At 44.0% G+C, this 20,572-nt stretch overlaps 1 protein-coding gene across 1 annotated transcript in view; it reads left to right on the plus strand.

The window, feature by feature from the left end:
• Window positions 1-1,870: 1,870 nt before the first annotated feature.
• Window positions 1,871-20,572, plus strand: part of GFM1 (G elongation factor mitochondrial 1) — a 38,982-nt gene continuing 20,280 nt past the window's right edge. Inside the window, exons 1-10 of the mRNA XM_035132545.3 lie at window positions 1,871-1,971; window positions 5,232-5,384; window positions 5,663-5,795; window positions 6,597-6,801; window positions 7,790-7,906; window positions 9,330-9,480; window positions 15,322-15,476; window positions 17,902-17,986; window positions 18,165-18,302; window positions 20,468-20,569. Coding sequence (XP_034988436.3) covers window positions 1,924-1,971; window positions 5,232-5,384; window positions 5,663-5,795; window positions 6,597-6,801; window positions 7,790-7,906; window positions 9,330-9,480; window positions 15,322-15,476; window positions 17,902-17,986; window positions 18,165-18,302; window positions 20,468-20,569 — 1,287 coding nt within the window. The 5' untranslated portion in view covers window positions 1,871-1,923. The remainder of the gene's footprint in view (window positions 1,972-5,231; window positions 5,385-5,662; window positions 5,796-6,596; window positions 6,802-7,789; window positions 7,907-9,329; window positions 9,481-15,321; window positions 15,477-17,901; window positions 17,987-18,164; window positions 18,303-20,467; window positions 20,570-20,572) is intronic.

The following is a 20,572-nucleotide window of genomic DNA, read 5'->3' on the forward strand; positions in this document are numbered from 1 at the left end:
GCCGTGCTGCATGTGCTTGTGGCATTCCACATTCTGTACAGCCTTTTAATTCTCAATTTAGAAGTGCCAAACATAGAGTAGTGAAGCTTGATGAGTCTCTGGCTAGATGCATTATTTGGCTCACGGCCTGAGTTGCTTAGTTACGCTGACCTCCCAAATATTCAAGAATCTTAAACTTGAAAAAAACAACTAAACCAGGGGTCGGCAAAGTTTTTGTGGCTTGGACGAACTGGTCCCGCAGACACCGTGGTGGGCCGGAGTGTGTGCGCGTGCACGCACGCATGCACAAATGCTATTTCCAGAGCTCCTTCCAGCACAGAGGAGGTGTGTGCAGCTTCCCATTGGCTGCGGGAGCTTCCTGCAGCCAATGGGAAGCCAGCCAACATCGGAGAAGGCGGTCCCCGCTCTGCTCTGTGCCGGTTTAGCGTGGCGCACGGGAGCCGACTAAGCGGGCAGTGGGGGTCCGGTTAAACGACCCCCATCAGCCACTTGTGGCCCATAGGCCTTAGGTTGCCATCCCCTGAATCAGTTCCTTCTCAAAGAACTGTGTATAAAAACATTTTAAACTTGGATATAACTCATCAGTAGCAATAAAAAGGTAGGTTGTGGCGCTCATCTCGCTTTACAGGCCGAGGGAACCGGCATTTGTCTGCAGACAGTTTTTCCGGGTCACGTGGCCGGCCAGCTTCTGTTGCAATGGAACACTGAAACCAGAGCAGCACATGGGAACACCGTTTACCTTTCCGCCGGAGCGGTACCTATTTATCTACTTGCACTTTTTGGTGTGCTTTCGAACTGCTAGGTTAGCAGGAGCTGGGACAGAGCAACGGGAGCTCACCCCATCACGGGGATTTGAACCGCTGACCTTCTGATCGGTAAGCTCAAGAGGCTTAGTGGTTTAGACCACAGCTCCACCCGCGTCCCATCAGTAACAGCACACAAATACAAATACACAACAGCGCTGTAATTCTACTATTTCACATCACTGGGCTTTTAGAGCATAGCTGTCAACTTTCAGATTTGAAAATACTGTAAGGGATCAGCAGCCTCACCTATCTCGGGGAGAGTCTACGGCATATTTAACAATCCAGGATAGCAGCGGGAAATGGCGCTGGAATAAGGGAATTTCCCACAAAAAAAGGGAGGGTTGACAGCTATGTTTTAGAGCTGTGTGTGCACTTAGAATCGGGGTTTCTATAGAATTATCACTCGGAATGAAATTGAGATCCAGATCTCAGCTTCGTTGTGTGCCCACTTGGGTAAAGTTTACTTTTGAAAATACCTGCATCAACACCTGCAGTTTTTATTTATGACCTGTGCTTCATTGTAAGGTCCCACCAATTCAAAAACACAATACTAACTGTTTAAAACAAATACAGCGTGGGTCCCAAGAACATATATCTCAAATGTCAGCAGCTTCACGCCGTTGGAGTTCCTTTGCTTCGAGCACAGCTACGGTACGTACCTTAAGGCCCTGATCCACCTCCTTTCAGAGGCAATGGATCTGACTGGGAGGAAGAACAGCAAGGAAGAACAGCATGTTCGACGTGTGCCGAGCTGCGTCTGCGTTGCAGCCCTCTAACCCACAACAGTAACTTCACACCCTCCAGGAGAGACCCATGAATGCAAACGAACTGTAGCTTAAAGCAGCAAACAATCCATTTGGGGGACGGGTAGGAATAGGACACTACTCATGCAAACAAGGCAAGGGGGGAAAGCAAGGTTCCTTCCTTCCAAAGCAGATTCCCCTTCGGAGCAGTTCCTCCCTCCTCCCTAAAGGGGGCGCTGCAGCGGAGTGTCCCGCTGGGCAACTCTATGGCCCTACCCCGGAAGCGCAAGCCGGCTAAGGCAGGAAGTGGGGCTCGGAGTCGTGGACGGCGTGACATTCAGCGGCGGGGACTGGAAGCCTGTGCGCTGCGCGTCATGTTGAGGTGCCGGAGGATCGTGGGCTCCGCGTTGCCTCGGCGACAGGTACTGAGGGCGGCGAAGGGGGCTGAGCAACCCCATTCAGAGTTTCGGTGGGATATGAGAACGAGAAGCCACATTGCCTGGGCAGGATCCTGGTGGGGACGGTACTCGAAATTTTGCTTCTTTAAAAAATAGAGTTGAATGGCAGACAGAAAACCTGCAGGTGAAGCTTCTGTAGGGCGGATCCTCACCGTACATTTAAAAACACATGGCTTCATTTCTGGGAACTGTATTTTCACACACACACATCCTAACAGAACTACAATTTCCAGGGTCCTTAGCAAACCCAGGATTCTCGGGGGGTGCGACTCACGCACATTTAATATACGGTGTCCTTGTAGCATTAGGGAAAATCCTCCTTGGTATTCCACCTGCCTGTTTGTTTGTTCCTTACATTTATATTGGCTGCCCATTAGTAACGATTCCTCGGGGTAGCTTGCGATGAAGTTGCATTTGGAAGATAACATCGGTATGTATTAGAATCGACAGTAAACTATAAAAGATTGGGGGGCGGGGGACCAACCACTTCTTTACAGCAGAGGAAACTGCTACTGAGAGAATACAACCCAGGATAGACAAATGAAAGTTGTTCTTCACACAGCAGATAACTATGGAGTTTGCTCCCACAGGATGTGGTGATGGCCATCAGCCTGGACGGCTTTCAAAGAGGATTAGACAACTTCATTGAGGATAAGGCTAGCCATGGCTACTAGCTCTGGTGGCTGTGCTCTGCCTTCACCATGTTCTGCCTTCACTGCCAGAGGCTGTATGCCTCTGGATACCAATTGCTGGGAGTCATGACTGAAGAGAGCGCTGCTGCACTCCCAAGTTCTGCTTGTGGATTTCCTATAGGCCAGGGGTTCCCAACAAAATTTTCTTGAGGACCCCTCATCGAGCCGCTATTGTGACAAGGACCCCCATTAATTCCTAATCCTAAAATTAAAAAGTGAGAGCCAAATTAAGAGTCTTTTTATATTTTATATTTATACGTTTTTTACAGTTCTTCCTCTTCATCTGTAGGCCTTTGTCGTTTTAATGAACCACTTTTTAACCAACGGTCCAATTTTAACTACGCGAACTGTAGCTTCCGCGAAAAACAACGCTTTGTTTACAAACACTACTGTTTTGCAAAGAGTCAGCGTGCGCCAGGGAGGAGGGAGGGGAATGGAGAAGACAGGGTACCTGCGCAGTAGCGCACAAATGAAGCCGACGCGCGCAAAGCATCTTGGGGAGGTGAACGTTAGTAGAATGTGCGCACTGCCTCTTTGCAAAACAGTAGTGTTTGTAAAGCGCCACCTAACGGCATACAGCAGAACTACTGCCTCTATCTAATTCTAGTTTTGCGCTAGACTCTGCTCATGCAGGAAGCGGCCAAAACAAAAATCTGTTATCATACGAAATATATTTAATATATTTTTTATTCTAATAGCATCTTGCGGACCCCTATGGCATAGCTCGCGGACCCCTGGGGGTCCCCGGACCACCTGTTGGGAACCACTGCTATAGGCATCTGATTGGCCACTGTAAGAACAGGGTGTTGGATTAGATGGGCCTTTGGCCTGATCCAGCAGGGCTTTTCTTGCATTCTTAATGTAGGGCTTACAGGAGTAAGTCCTATTGAATTCAATGTTTGATTTGACCTTAGATTTTGAATTTGATGTGGCTTCCTCCTAACCCAGGAAAGTGGTTTTAGGATTGCAGCCTTATTAAACCTCCTCAACCCATGTTGAACACTTCTTTCAGTGCCGGATTTACGTATAAGCTAAACCAAGCTATAGCTTAGGGCCCCAGTCTCTTGAGGGCCCCCCAAAATTTAAAGAAAAAAAACTGGATGTACATTTCCAAAATATAAGATAAAATACAAATAAAATAAAACCTACATACAGCAACAGTGGCAAATGGCTTTAGATACCTCTTGAGTCCATAAATTACCATATAGCATATATTCAACACAAAAACCAGTGACAATTTGTTGTTGACAAATGACAGCTGGACATATAAAGGGCCCGATTACCTTCAGTAGCTTAGGGCCTCATCAAACCTAAATCTGGCCCTGACTTCTTTACATTAAACTAAATTATTACATCTTGTATGGGTGAAGGATGTAAGTCAGTTACTAGCATAGCACTCTGTTAATGAATTTTGGAAGTCTTGACTTCAGAATACTCTAATCCCAGTTTTTGTAGAAAATAAACATTTTGTTTCAGTTATCATAAAGCTTGGGAGTATCATACATATTCAGCCCAGAATACTATAACTTTAAGAATATTAAAACTCAGGATATTGTGTCAATTACTATAAGGGTTGGAAGTTAAACATGAACATGTGTTCTAACAATTAGGACACTACTAGAATCATAGAATCATAGAATCATAGAATCATAGAGTTGGAAGAGACCACAAGGGCCATCCAGTCCAACCCCCTGCCAAGCAGGAAACACCATCAAAGCATTCCTGACAGATGGCTGTCAAGCCTCTGCTTAAAGACCTCCAAAGAAGGAGACTCCACCACACTCCTTGGCAGCAAATTCCACTGCCGAACAGCTCTTACTGTCAGGAAGTTCTTCCTAATGTTTAGGTGGAATCTTCTTTCTTGAAGTTTGAATCCATTGCTCCGTGTCCGCTTCTCTGGAGCAGCAGAAAACAACCTTTCTCCCTCCTCTATATGACATCCTTTTATATATTTGAACATGGTTATCATATCACCCCTTAACCTTCTCTTCTCCAGGCTAAACATACCCAGCTCCCTAAGCCGTTCCTCATAAGGCATCATTTCCAGGCCTTTGACCATTACTAGAATATAGTAGCTAGAAAGCTATTACTATTTTAATTGGTATTGTTAGGTGGGCACAAGGGAGCACAAATATAGACTAAATAGATACTATAGCTATTAATTTTGTCACTGCAGGAAGTAAAACAGGTGACACTGGAAAGTATGGTATTTAAGAAAGATAATTGAGGGAGAGACAAAGGCGACTGGTCCCTCAGCAAAGGTGGTGGAGTAGCCCTGCTCCTCTCTTCCTCTGCAACTTGGTGTAATATCACCTTTCAAACCGAATGATCCTCCTTCTGTGCACTGTTCTGGGGGTTCTCTCAATCCCCCAAAATCAGGGGGCAAAGTGGGGAATCCCTTTTGTAGAAGTAACACCATTTGTTAAATGAATCCTAGCAATAATACTGACAGTTTTTCTGTGCTGCACTTAACTGTTGTCTTGTGTAATGTAATCCGTTGCAATAACATTCCATCCCATTTTTGTGTTTCAGCTGTTTTTTAATAGCTGCAGATGGTGCTCTTCAGGAATTATTCCCAATGAAAAGATCCGCAACATCGGAATCTCTGCACACATTGACTCTGGAAAGACTACATTAACTGAGCGCATTCTTTTCTACACAGGAAGGATAGCACAAATGCACGAGGTACTTCTGAATGTGATCAGAGAGGAGGGGGACTCTCCAGAGCAGAATAAGCAAAGAGCAGATTTGGAGGGAGCACAGGGGGTTGCAGAGGGGAAGAAGGGAAGGGAAAGCCCTGTTGTGCAAGTGGAAGTCTACTTGCCTGATGTTTGATTTGACCTTAAATTTTGATCTGTCAATTGGGCAATAAAGCAGATCCTTGCCTTGTACAAGAGGACACAGGTGTACATGCAGAAATGCACTGACTTGCAGAAATGTTGATATGTCTTCTTTCACCTTAGGTAAAAGGGAAAGATGGGGTTGGTGCTGTCATGGATTCAATGGAGTTGGAACGACAACGGGGGATCACTATTCAGTCTGCAGCAACTTTTACCATGTGGAAAGACACCAACATTAATATAATTGACACCCCAGGTAATAGTCATGTAGGGTACTAAATATGTTTCTAGCACTTCTATGCCTGGCATGAGCAACACACCCAGTTGTTAAGAATGTATAATTTTTATCCATAGCCAAAATGACATCTGCTTTGTAAATTGCTTTCTAAGGCTGGAGGCCTAAGCTCTACTCCCTTCCCACTGGGCTTTTCGGAGCACCATCACAGGTGCAGCTCAGCCACTCCGTGGCCACAGAGGAAGTGGGGCAGGGCAGTTGGGCCTGATCTGTGTGCCATTTCCAGGTTGGCTCAGTGATGGTGGCCTTTGTCAGTGCCTGATGGCAGTAAGACCAACTCAGGATCCAGTGGATCTCGGGCCAGCTTGCTCCTGCCCTTAAACACCCTGTTGGTTTGACAGCATGTTTGATGGCTGGCAGGAGGCTGATTCAACTGGTAGAGGTGAGAGAAGAGAAATGTCTTCTTACCCCAACACCACCACCCCCTACAGCCCAGTGTAAAGGGGATTTATTTGGCTTTGCTTTCACCTGTTCAGTAAATGCTGCCTGAAATTCTGTTATGTAAGGTTCTTCAGAGCAAATGTATGAAATGAAACATGGAACTAGTCCTATTACGATTGACCTGTAAAATCCCTAATCTTGATAGCCTGGTTGTGTTGAACATAGTGGATAGTCCTTAGGGCATAACATAGCCTTCCCCTGATGCCCTCTGTATGTTTTTGACTGCAGCTCCCACACGCCCAGACAGGGAACCAAATGCAGCAGCAATTCTCAGCTAGTTGGAAGCCTTAAAATTCCTGGATCTTTTTACTTCCCTTTCAGGACACGTTGATTTTACTATTGAGGTAGAGAGATCATTGAGAGTTCTTGATGGAGCCGTCCTGGTGCTGTGTGCTGTCGGAGGGGTTCAGTGCCAGACAATGACAGTGAATAGGCAAATGAAGCGGTATAATGTCCCATTTTTGTCCTTCATCAACAAACTGGATCGAATGGGTGCAAGTCCAGACAGAGCCGTCCAACAACTTCGGTATGAACATCTCAGTTAGAATTCCTCCCCATATCAGAGAGGAAGATGGAAAATCTTTCTAGAAACATTGTCAAAAGATGTGTGTCTTCAGTGTATTGTTCTGGGCTGCCATTCTTCTTAAAGGTTAAGTGGGTAACATGGTCAACATGGAATGTCACATATGAAATGGGCTGAAGGATCCTTGCTAACTGAATTCTTTAATAGTTTACATCAGCTTTCCCCACCCTGGTGACCTCCAATTCTTTTGTGGAATGACCTTCCCAGGGAGTTTCTGCTGGCACCTTTAGTATACAGCTTTAGGCATCTGGTGAAAACATTCCTCTTCAGCCAGGCCTTTGAATGATTAACATCCGATACCCTTTTAAATGTGTTGGTGGTGGTAATTGTTCATGTTTTTATTATGTGTTTTGTGTTTTTTTATCTTGTACTTTTATGCTGTGAACTGCCCTGAGATCTACAGATGAAGGGCAGTATACAGATTTAATAAATCTTTTGGATTATAATTCCCCCCAGCCTCAGGCAGGACTGCCAGTGGTCAGGGATGATGGGAATTGAGGTCTAAAACATTTGGAGGGTACCAGATAGGGAAAGGCTGGCTTAGATGTACGAAGTGGGTACCAGACCTCACCCCCTGAACCTTTACCCTTCCACCTTACTCATACTAGAGCCTTAGACCTTTGATGTTGTTCCTTGTATGACATTTTATTTTCTGGCCCAGCGTGGGTTGTGGTGTCCCCATATACAAGCAGAATCCTGCCACCACCAGAAGGTAGTGTGTCCAAAAAGGTGCATTCTAGATCATGAGATGATTTTCTGTCTTTTCTAAAGTTCTCTTATGGCAACTGGCCTTCCTTACCTTTTGATCTAGAGCCTTATCAGGGCCTCCCCTTCAGATGTTCATGGGCAGATAGACTTGTATGTGGAGAAGCAGTTCTTTAGAGCTGGAAATGCTGTCTTAAGAGAATGGTATTTGTTTTTAACTTCACAGATCCAAGTTGAACCACAATGCTGCCTATATTCAGATACCTATGGGTTTGGAGGGAAATTTCAGAGGGATCATTGATCTCATTGAAGAAAAAGCTATATACTTTGAAGGTGACTTTGGGTAAGGGTTCTGAGCAGTTTGAAATATGGAGGCATTTTTACATCTGATCATGCTTTGGGAGTAGTGTGTTGTTGTTTTATAAGAAGTATAATTTAGTATTTTGGTTACTGAGGAAGAATTAGTTTTGATAAGTATAGCCATAACACACCTGATCTCGTAACTATAACACAATCCTCCACACCATGCCTCTCTATTCGAATTTTCTCGGCTGCTTTTAACCATAAATGAAGATGATGTTGGCACCATAGCTAATGCAGCCCGGGGTTCCTATCTTAACAGTGTATGAAGCAAGTTAGTAAACTCTGTTTTATTAAGGAATCCTTGTTTGCTGTAACCATGGTTCAGCTTGTGCAGGGCTGTGGCTGTCGGGGCTTTTTAGGTGAATAGGTTTGGCTGTGGATTTGCACAGCAAATGACCCTTGGGTCATATTCATTATGTGTGAATTCTGTGAAAGGGGAAAGGTGATAATTGGATAGCAGGCAGGCAATTAAATATGCATTGCTCTTATTGTGGGGGAGTTTAGCCATGTAATCAACATCTTGCCTTGGGTGGACAAAATTCATATAATAAAAGTTAACTCCAGGCTGGCTTTTGAATCTCTGGTATGTGAAAATACTCAGGGATCCTGCACCTTTGCAGGAAGCTGCAGCAAGAAATTTACACCTGTCTGTTGAGAAGAAAGTGGGGCTTACTCTCTGGTAAAGCGAGTGAAGCCTTTCAGCTTTAATATTGGTTCTTTTGAGTGGAAAAATATTTCATTGGCCGTTTTGTCTTCACATTTGTTTGCTCATAAGGCAGAGTGACATTTTCATAGGGGAATGAGAATTGAATACAAATTGAAATATAAACATGATCATATTTATACCCTCAAACAGCAGTTGCTCAACTGGAGCTATAACTTTGCTTTATCCAGCATGGGTTTTAAAAAGTTAAATGTATCTGTGATTCCTTCTGTGTAAGATGGCTAAGTGAGCCTCTTTCTAGGAGAACAGTGTTTGTCACAGGAACAACCCATCCAAGAGTGTCATATTTATATGGATCTTTGTGTGCACCTGAAATTATTGTGTGCTCATCCCAACAGAGCATTAAGAGAAATATGTCCATTATTTGAAAAACACCCAGCAATCTTGGTTTTATTGTATCCTTATGGTGTCAATCCTGGTTTACACCCCACAATTTTAAAGACACATAGGATTATAGCCTATGTGATTATTATTAGACAGAAGGTACAAGGGGTCCAATTTTAAATCAAATGTGTATTATTGCTAGCAGAGCTTTGTCGCTATATTTGCAGGTGTATAAAGAACTGAAAATGTGTCACTTGTGAGAGCGGCATAAATTGATAGACAGGAGCATGCCAAATTTCTAACATTTCTAGTTGGGTGGCTTCTGATGGTCTGCTTGCTTTCTCTGCTTCTGTAGCCAAACGGTTAAATATGACGACATCCCCCCTGAGTACAGAGCAGAGTCTACCGATCGCCGCCAGGAACTGGTTGAATGTGTTGCAAACTTAGACGAACAGATTGGGGAGCTTTTTCTTGAAGAGAAAAACCCAACAGTGACTGACTTGAAGGTAAAGGGACTTCAGTTCTCTTCCCGTTGCCCCAAGGATTGCCCAAGGTCCTTTGATGTATGCATTTGGTGTATAATGGTTTGCGTATGTAAAAGCGAACAGGGTGGGGCACTCTCATCATCAGAATTAATCAAGGATAAGAGCCTTAAACCAGTCATGGCCAGTGGTCAGGGATGATGGGAGTTGTAGTCCAACAACATCTGGAGGAGCCACAGGTTCCCCACGCTTCCCTTGGACTAATACTGGTTACATGTCCTATAGTCACAAACTCCTTAATGCTATCTGAAAATAATAGCAACACCTAGCTTTTATAGAGAGCTCTGAACATTCAACGTGTCTTTTTACATACATACATACATACATACATACATACATACATACATACATACATCTCAGTAGAACCATGCATGCCATCTTGAGCTGCTTGGGAAAAAATGGGATATAAATGTAATTAGTTACAGTAATTCTATATTTAAAACAACCCTATAAGGTAGTCCCCAAAAAATTAGCCTTCCATAAGAGAGAATAGCTTACCCAAGACCCTTTAATAGAATTGTAGAGTTGGAAGGGACCCCAATAGTCATCTGGTCCAACCTCTGCAATGCAGGAATGTCAGCTAAAGCATCCATGACAGCTCCAACCTCTGTTTAAAAACCTCCAGTGAAGGAGAGTCCACCACCTCCCAAGGACGACTGTTCCACTGTCAAACAGCTCTTAATGTCAGAAAGTTCTTCCTGATGTTTAGTCAAAATCTCCTTTCTTGTAACTTGAATCCAGCGCTCAGCACAGGGAGGAAGAAGAAGGCCCACCCACTTGGTCGGAGAAGGAAGCTAAGGCGCTGGCAAACGCCATCGTGATCTGGCCCTCAAACTGTTTCTGGACGTTGTATTGAGACACCACCCAGGCCTAATTCTTAGGGAACCCATATACTTTTAAGATAAGGAGTCAGTAACACACTGCCTTCTTCTCTGGGTTGGCATCCAGGGGCCTTCAGGTGCTGCCCCTGTTCTGATGGGTAGAGCGTTGACATTTGAACTTCTTCCCTTCAGTTGCTTAGATTAGATAACTTAGATGGTCTGTTTTGGCTTCATCCATCTGTTGATATCTATCAGCCTGTCTCTCTATCCCACTTTTGCTGAAAATGGCATGTATGACACCCCCCCCCCCGGTTATCCTCAGAACAATCTTGTCAGGTATGTTAGGCTGAGAGACAGAAGTTGGCCCATGGTCACCCAATGATCTTCATGGATGAGTAGGGAATTTGTCCAACAACTGTACCATATTGGATCTCTCTAAATGTGCACTATATATATATATATATATTTAGTTGGACTATAATTTTAAATGAATTAGGTAGGATTAATGGGTAGGATTTTTTTAAACAAAAAAACGAAAAAGATAGCAAAGCTGTGAGGACCCTGCTTGTTTGGTTTGTTTGCTTGCTTTTAATAGGATAATTATATTGCCAGCTCTCATTCAGAGACCGCTTTGTGTGTTGGGACATCACATTTCGTTGCCTTTAGAAGCTAAACGAGTGAGCTGGGGTTTTCTGTGTCTGCAATATCTTTGTTATGACGCTTTGCTGCTATCCAGGGAAGTGGCAGGTTTTCAGTACCAGGCATTAATAGCAACAGATGCCTGGAGGGGAGAAGGATAGCTGGCAGGAGGAGACCAGCTGTTTGGTGTGACAGACAAAGTTGGGACAGATCCTAGAGGTCATCTGTGATCTCTTCCTCTTCTCCTTATAAATATACCTGCGCACCTATATTTGCTTCTAGGCAGAGCCTAATGCTCTCTGTGATCTGTATATTCTGACACAGGGTTTACTTGCAGGTAGAAATCCTTCACAGCATTTCACCCCCCCCCCCATCCTCTTGTGTCTAAATTGATGTGCAGTTGGTGTAAGGAGACCCTGTTTCACCGTAGCTGAACCCTCTTGGGCAAGGACTAGAATTGGCTTGAGGACTTGATGAGCATGGAATATAGAGCTTTGAATGTGGAAATAAATCTCCCGTTACCCTTGTTAGCCTTTGATGACTTTGCTGCATGGTGGTTGTTATGCAATGGCTTCCCTCTGTATTCCAGGCTCTCACAAAATGCTTAAGAGGAAGAAGTCCATTTTAAGCGCAGCTGAATGATCAGGTTGCTCCCAAGAGTCAAAATACACTGTAGGAATATTAATTTCGAAACCTCTACCCTAGTTACAGCTTTTGATGTTGTCCATTAACCAAACAGTCCAAGGGACATTCAAATAATCTGGATATCTGTATTTGTGCTGTTATTTGAAAATTCAACAGAGACATTTGTAACCTCATATACTTTTACTCGGAAAAAGTAACAAAATTCAATTGCATTTACTTCCAATTGTTCACATGATTGCACCCTTGGACACTTTTCATCCTCTTTTAGAAACTCCGTACTCCAGTCAAATATGTGTCTCTTGATCTGTGCTGAAAATAAAAAAGAGTAAAAAAGATTGGGTCGTCTAGAGCGCCTTCTCATCCTAGGCATGCTTTTACCTCTTTACCCAGCATGAAATTAACTTAATGGTAGTGTTGCCAATTTGGCTTGGATGGTTTTTAAAGAGGATTAGACAAATGTGTGGAAGCCCTAGCTGTCATTCCTTCTAATAGTGCTGGTTGAGTGACTATTAATTTGGAAGCAAAGCAGAGTTGCTCAAAATAAGTTAGCAGTTTCTTTAAACAGGGGGGGGGGGACTACCTAGGACTGCAAACTTACACACATTTGCAAATTGAAAGAAGGAAGGGTGTTTTTTAAAAACCTGAAGAAACCAACAAGCACCTGTGAACTTCCAAGCTGTAAGGAATGTGGAGATGTCACTTGGGGCAAGGGGGAGGGGGCGGAAGGAGGAAACTGGAGTGGTACTAGATATAGATCTAGCAAGTACCCTAAAAGGGAATACAGTGGTACCTCGGTTTATGAACACAATTGGTTCCGGAAGTCTGTTCATAAACTGAAGCGTTCATAAACTGAAGCGAACTATCCCATTGAAAGTAATGGAAAGTGGATTAATCTGTTCCAGACGGTCCGCGGAGTACTTAAACTGAAGCGTTCATAAACTGAGGCGAACTTTCCCATTGAAAGTAATGGAAAGTGGATTAATCCGTTCCAGACGGGTCTGCGGAGTACTCAAACTGAAGCATACTTAACCCGAAGCATGAGTGTAATTGGTTCCGGAAGTCTGTTCATAAACTGAAGTGTTCATAAACTGAAGCGAACTTTCCCATTGAAAGCAATGGAAAGTGAATTAATCCGTTCCAGATGGGTCCACGGCGTTCGTAGACCGAAAATTCGTAAAACGAGGTGTTCATAAACCGAGGTTCCAATGTATTAGGGTTGAGAGCAGTTGTGCTGTGAGCTCAAAGGCATCACTCCCTACATTTTACTGGGGCATTTCATGATGAAGCTCCCCAGAACCCTGCCTGCAGTGCTATGTAGTTATAACATGCTAGGATTTGGGGCGGACACTCTCAAACCTGAGTCTTCTAATGCTGGGGTGCTCCCTTATACCAAGTCTATTATCCAACTATCTCAGTGTTGTCTGTTTTGACTGGCGTTAGCTCTCCGTGGTATTTCACCTCAGCTGCGTTTAGCACAGCAGGGGAACGTCTCATTTTCGAAAGAGAAAAAGTCGCTTTTTCCTTTCCCCCCTCCCCTTTCTGACACCCCCCTCTCCAAAAAAGAAAGCATGAACAGGGCTACAAGGCTCCTTTTGTAGCCTGGTTGGAGTCCTCAAGAGAAATATTCCTCTTACAAAGTTGGGGATACATAGCAACATTATTTAAAGCATTTTCTTAGACATGTAAGCATGCTACTATGGGCACAGCCACACCACACATTTAAATGATACCAATTTACTGTAGTCTGTTGAGGGCGCTGAGAGTTGTTAGGATTCCCCTATTCATCCCTTAGAGCTGCAATTCCCAGAGTTCCCTTGGGAGAGGGATTGATTGTTAAGCCACTCTGTGAACTGTCACTCTCTACCGGCTACCCATTTAACCAACTCCAGCTTCCAGAATTTTTTGGTGGAAGCCATGACTGTCTAAAGTGTTCTCATAGTGCTTTAAAGGTGTGGTGTGCATGTGGCCAAAGTAGTCGATTCATTCTGTGGCTCTGCATCTAGAATGAAAAAAACATCATCTTAAAATCATTTGTCAGATGGGACCTTTTGGCACAAGCAACAGTTGGTGGCGAAAGCAGTTTTCTGGTTCAAAGCGGCCTTGTCTCCCCCAGCCCTCCTTCTCCCAAAGCTAATTAATTACAAATTGCTTAATGGCTGTGGAAAGGCCAAGAGGCAGGTTTGTTTGTGCTAATTTGTCCCCAGTGATGGATTTCTAGCCTGTGGCAGGCGGCCAAGTTCTGGTTTAAAATAATTTTTCATGGAAAACGCATTGGGTTCTTCTTCTTGCTTGCTCATTAGGCATCAAGGACTTAAATAAACATCTCGTTTGCTGACAGCAAAACATTACTCTTGAGGTTGAAACCCTGACTGGTGTGCCGCAGCTGCTGAAGTCAGGGTACAAAAGTAACCTGCAGAAATAAAGGGGGGGGGGAGAAGGCAAGGAAGGAGTTGCAGTTTCTGTGAATAGAACATAGATATTTCCAGTCAGGGTGCTAATCTTGTCTCCTGTCTGTGATATGCCATATTCTATTTGCAGGGAGAGGAAGGAAGATCAGGTACTTTGAGGGCTTAAACTTGGTACTTCAGACAGTAAAGGATCTGGCCTGCCAAGGTAATAATGTGGAGCCAGAGTCCTCCTCCAACCTAGAAGGGAACAGGGGTGTGCAGGGCTGGCCTCTCCAGTTTGACAGATGGTATCAACCTTTTAGATTTGCCAGGCCTGGTATCAGTAACAGGAGTTTGGCTCTTGGCCCTTTTCTAGCTTGAGATGCTGGTCTTGGAGGCCCTGAGCACCAGCAGACCCTTTGCTTGGAAATTAAACAAAGGGCCTGCTGGTTTCTCTTTAAGGTTTCCAGACTCAGAAGAGAGCAGGGCAGTTAAAGGCACAGAAGTCCTGTCCTCTATTGAGTCTGGCAACCCTAGCTACAGGTCTAGAGACAAATACATCTGGTGGCAGGTCCAGGCTGGGCCCCGTCAGGAATGAGCAGGGCTAGAGCCGAAATGACGGCTGCTGCACCATTACAGATATACACAGAGTTTTGCCCCCTGTCACAACACAGGGATGTCAACTGAACTATCCCAGGTTGATAGGATCATAGAACCGTAGAGCTGGAAGGGACCACGAGTGTCATATAGTCCAACTCCCTGCAATGCAGGAATTTTTTGCTCAATGTGGGTCTCAAACCTGTTAGCGTTGTTCCAGTTGTAGTCACTGCAATGCAAGCTTGGCCGTGGCTTTTCTTCCAACTTGTTAAACCCCAACAAATCCCGGTTTCAACTTGGTAGCAACTTGGTGCTTATGCGTACTTTACTTTCTTTTCCCTTTTGGCATTATCTTTCTCTTGTATCGAGTAGGTTAATCCTCGACACCATGACATTCACACTCAAATGCAGTGTGATGATTACACTAAGGACTTGTTTTCTGTGTGAATTTTTGGCCACCTCCTGAGATACGTGAAGAAAGCAAACCTTTCGGGGAAGCCTTTTTGTTCGGTTTAAAATCAGAGCTGGTGCCCTGTTTTAAAGCTTCTTTCCACAGTTGGAAAAAGTCCCCCTTTGTATCACGTAGTCACAAACATTGCTTTTCTTATCATTGTTTTCATTTGGTGGTGAACAGAAAGCTCGATGCTGTGCATTCTTGTACTGTATGCCCTTAAGAACCCAACTGTTAACGCTGTGAATGTTCTGTTTCTCCCAAGCTTGCAATCAGAAGGACAACACTCAGCAAATCCTTCACACCTGTGCTGGTAGGAAGTGCTCTGAAGAACAAAGGTGTGCAGCCTCTGTTGGATGCGGTTCTGGAATACCTCCCAAACCCATCCGAAGTCCAGAACTACGCGATTTCCAACCAGGAGTAAGTACAGAAAGTGGAGGAAAACAGATCTAGTTTGCACAGGCCTTATTTTTTCTAAATTGGAGGGAAAAAATATATTTATTTATAATGTGGCCACTAAGTACCCTATGCTACGGTTGAAGATGAAAGGCAGTGATTTTGTAAGATAAAGCCCACTTTGTCTGATGCATGCTTTCGTCTCCTAAGCTGGTGGGTACACCTGTTTGGCCTGTAGGTGGCAGACACATCAAAAGCTGCAGGTCTTTTCTTGTTCTCATCCCCAGTGATTAATCAGGCATCTTTTAAGAAAGAGAGAACAGAAGGTGATATAATAGAGGCATTGTTGCTTGTGATGTGGAAGCTCATCCCACTGTTGTCTCTAGTAAACAAGTTTTTCTGGCTTTTGTAGTCCTTTAAAACCCTGGAAACTTGGTTTGATTAGAGGTGACAGTAGACAAAAGAAATGGGCACACGTGTCTATTCAACTACCTTCAGATCTCTCTTTTTATTATTTATTTATTTATTTAAAAGAAACCCCTTCTGGCTGTCTCTACAGAATCCAATACTGCAAGATGCTTAGAGGCTGACTAAGATTTATTTATGTTTCGGTAAAAACAAAAGCAAAAAAAAAAACCCCTTCAAAAATAGAGAGTAAGTATATGCAGCAATAATAGGAAAATAAAGGACAATGACACTTGAAGGTGGGAACGGGGCGACATAGCAGAAAACCAATAGTACCATGAACACATTAAAAGGGAAAACAGCGTCATTTACATTGCCATTCCATAGTGCAAAAACAAGGCCCATCTCTCAGTAAGTTTCTTTTCTTCATTATTATGAATTGTGTTTCTCTCACATGTAAGCTATAACATTAAGAGAGTGCACCAGATTTTCCTTACCCTGTTATGGGAATGTCTTTATTTTTCCATTTTTGTGAAACACACTTGTTTTGCTGTATGTTGGCAGTGCAGTAATCAGCTGTAAATTAGTATTAATGACTTCAGAATGAAGTTATCTAAAGGAGAAATTTAGGATTTCTCTGGAGATCATAGCCTGTACTGTACTTGATTGTATAATATTTGGGTGCTTCTGTCCAGCAATGCATCGTTTCTTTTACAACTCCAAAAGATATGTATAGTGGTACCTCAGGTTATAGATGCTTCAGGTTACAGACTCTGCTAACCCAGAAATAGTACCTCGGGTTAAGAACTTTGCTTCAGGATGAGAACAGAAATCGTGCGGCAGCGGCAGGCCCCAATAGCTAAAGTGGTACCTCAGGTTAAGAACAGTTTCAGGTTAAGAACGGACCTCCGGAATGAATTACGGTAAGTTCTTAACCCAAGGTACTATTGTATTAAATCCGCCTTAATTCACTTACACCTTCAGCAGTGCATGTTTCGGCTAAAAATCAAGCCTCAGAATTCTTAGGAAGGAATTTGGTGAGTTCAGATTATACAGCAGGCATCCCCAAACTTCGGCCCTCCAGATGTTTTGGACTACAATTCCCATCTTTCCCAACCACTGATCCTGTTAGCTAGGGATCATGGGAGTTGTAGGCCAAAACATCTGGAGGGCCGCAGTTTGGGGATGCCTGTTCTACAGCAAACACCTTACCTGCACCTCCTTGGACGTGCGGATTGGGTAAGACTCCTGATTGATTCCACAATGAGGTGACCTGAGAGCTGACTCTTTGGGCTTAACTTTCATGTACAGGTTACTTGGAATCAGTTGGATCTGGCTGTGTAGGTTGAAAATGTGCCTCCAATTCCCCCTGGGAGCAACAGGGCGTGGTGACATGCAGTCACTCTCAGAGAGATGGTATGGTGGGTGCGGAAGCGGCTGGACCCAGGGGGGACAACCATAATTCCCCCCTTACAATCTTTCTGAGATCACTGACATATTTTTATGCCCATCGCTTCCAGGGGGAATTGCAGAGAACTCTTTAAATCCATGCAGCAGGAGTTAGCCTACATTAGCTGCTCCAAGTGGCTAAAATCTGTAAAGGAAGAAAGGAGAGGCAGCGCTTCTACCACCTCTTACATTTTTCCTTTGCGGGGAAAGGTGAGAATACACACACAAGCCATTTGGATTTTTAAGGGTTTTCCTTTAAAAACCTGCACGGAAACCAGGTAATCAAATCAAATTTTATTAAACGGTCACAGACCAAATCGACCCATACAACTATTCAACAAAGGATAACACAGAAATAAAGAGGACAATTCGGAAACCAGGTAGGACGGGTTTAAGTGGTAAACACATACAAAAAGGACATAAACTCAACTAAGGCTGTTCTTGGTAATAATTCTACATCTGCCATTGGTCTTCAGAGCCTGTTAAGGCTGCTCATTAGATCGTCCTTCAGAACAGATCCTCACAACCAAAACGGATTGAGAAGTAAGTACTGTAGAAATATTGCATTTTAAACTTAACTTTTCTCTTCTCCAAGGGATTCCAATGAAAAATCTATGATTTCGCTGAGCTCTGCCAGAGACAGTTCCTTGCCTTTTTTGGGCCTGGCATTTAAACTCGAGGTAAGTCTCCCCCGACAAAACTTTCTAACTAAGAACAACTGAGCTGAGACTTGTTGGGTCAGGGCTGCTAGTGGCCGTTTGCTCTACACCTGAGGGTGTGTGTTGCGCTGATTCCCTCTGCTTCTCCTAAAGTTTTCCCTCCTGCGATTGACTGGCTGCTGTTTTCTGCCGCTTGCAGGCTGGGCGTTTTGGACAGCTCACCTACGTCCGTGTTTATCAGGGGATGCTAAAGAAAGGCGATTCCATTTACAATACCAGGACCGGGAAGAAGGTCCGGGTGCCAAGACTGGTCCGCATGCATGCAGACACGATGGAGGTGAATATCGAGGCAAAACCCAGGCTGTGAGGCATTTTATTTCACTTCAATCCATCCCTTTCCATTCAGTGAAGAAGATGCAAACAAAGGCAGGGGTTCCCAAACTGTGGCTCCTGGGCGAGTTTCAGTCAGGTGGTTCCTATCACATCTGCATCAAATACGCATATTGATCTTTAAATTGTATTTGTTCTTTCTTATGCTATATTTTATCGTGTAATGATTCAGATTCTATGGGATGCAAAGTGTAATGCAAGAAAATGCAATACAAGAAATAAATAGAAATACATCTGCAAAGCATTCTGCAGCAAGCACAGCATATTACAGGTAGAATAGTCATCAAGTCATTCGCCAAGGCCACCTGCAATTTTCAAGGGGTCCAGGAGGAAAAAAGGGTTTGGGAACCACTACGCTATGGCATTCTTTGTATGCAGTCTGGGTCAAAGAGAAGGCATTTCTAGTTAAAGGTGTTTCAGTTCCTTGCCTGTGCAGTGGGATTTTATTTGCAGATAAATGCTGCTCCTAAAATTTGTTTCCTCGCCGAAAACATCTGTATGGTTTTCAGTTTATACCCTGCTCGACTGTACAGCGCAGTACTGTTGCTATCTCCTCCCTCAGTTTCGCCCTTGATCCTGAGGACACCTCTCTGTAGCTGCTTTCTCCCGTGTGAGTTGGGAAGAAGTGTGAACAGCAGCCCTGTCGGCATTTCATGCCTTGTGTAGTGTAGGCGGACAGGATGTAGAACAGGCACCCCCGAACTGTGGCCCTCCAGATGTTTTGGCCTAAAACTCCCATGATCCCTAGCTAACAGGACCAGTGGTCGGGGAAGATGGTAATTGTAGTCCAAAACATCTGGAGGGCCAAAGTTTGGGGATGCCTGATGTAGAAGATGAAGCCGTTGCTGTTCACAGTGTCATCTAGAACCCCTTTTAAAGTTTCTGTTCCCACTGGGAAGGAAGCGGTTAGAGAGCCCTTTGCCTGAGTCTCAGCTACCATGGGAGGGTGTAATGAGAGCCCTTGCCGCTGGATCTCTAGCCTTCGCTGCTCCATTCAATACGTGGCCCTCTTTTTGAAAAACGAAACCGCTACTGACCAAAGCTGCAAGCTCAGGAAGGCTTATATAGCAATTAACGTCCTGCCATAACTGCTCCCCCTTTTTATCCACCCCTTGCCCCGAGAACCCCTTTTCTTCACAAAACGAAGAAATCAAAACATTCCCATGATCTTATAAAATGTCTGCCTGGGGAATCCCAAGTCGATTTCTTCACACCCAGTTACAGGTAGGTAGCCGTGTTGGTCTGAGTCGAAGCAAAATAAAAAAATTCCTTCAGTAGCACCTTAAAGACCAACTAAGTTTATATTTTGGTATGAACTAAGTTTATATTTTTCTTCTGAAGAAGTGTGCATGCACACGAAAGCTCTTCACACCCAGTTAGCTTTTAAGCACCATGGCCCTATAAAAACAGCTGGAAGTGGAGGTAAGGCCAAAATGGGCCATTCTTCAATTATTCGTAAGGGCTAAATTTGTCTCCTAGTTCATCCTAGTACAGTCTCAAAAGTTACCTTTCAAGTTGATAGTAAAAACGCTTTTAGTGAAATGGCTTTTGTCATATTGGCAGTCAGTTGCCCCATCCTCTCTGGAAGCCACTCGTTCCTGGTCCCATTATTGCACTCTTCCCCATCTTTCTCTGTCTTGACATGTTGGCTAATCTAGCAGAAAAAATGTGATTATCTTAACTCCTGACAGATAGCTTTACCAGTCAGCATGAATCAGACTTTGCTGCTTAGCAGTGAGTTTTCAGGATCAGCGTGGCATGATCCCATTTTACTGCCCCAGACAACAAATGGGCAGTGGCATTCTACACCAATTGCAGCTTTGGGGCAGTCTTCAAGCGAAGCCCTATGTAGTGTACATTGCAGTAGTCCAGTCAGGAGCTTATCAAAAACCTAGACTATGGTAGCTATGGTTATAATTTGTCAGCCAGCTGGAACAAGGGCCACTGAAACACTGAGAGCCTCTAGTGGCAGCTTAGAATCTAGGAGAACCCTGTTATAATCAGGGATAGACTATGCATGCAGGTCTTACCACTGCTGTAGAATGGTTGCGCTCTTGCCTAACGCCATAAAAAGCACCTAGAATGCTTTTTTTTTTTTTTGGTTTCCACTAGGATGTGGAAGAAGTTTATGCAGGAGACATCTGTGCATTATTCGGCATCGACTGTGCTAGTGGGGATACATTTTCAGAAAAATCTAACACTGACCTTTCCATGGTA

Source organism: Zootoca vivipara, chromosome 5 (genome assembly GCF_965207765.1).
Source record: "Zootoca vivipara chromosome 5, rZooViv2.hap1.1, whole genome shotgun sequence".
Classification (NCBI taxonomy): domain Eukaryota; kingdom Metazoa; phylum Chordata; class Lepidosauria; order Squamata; family Lacertidae; genus Zootoca; species Zootoca vivipara.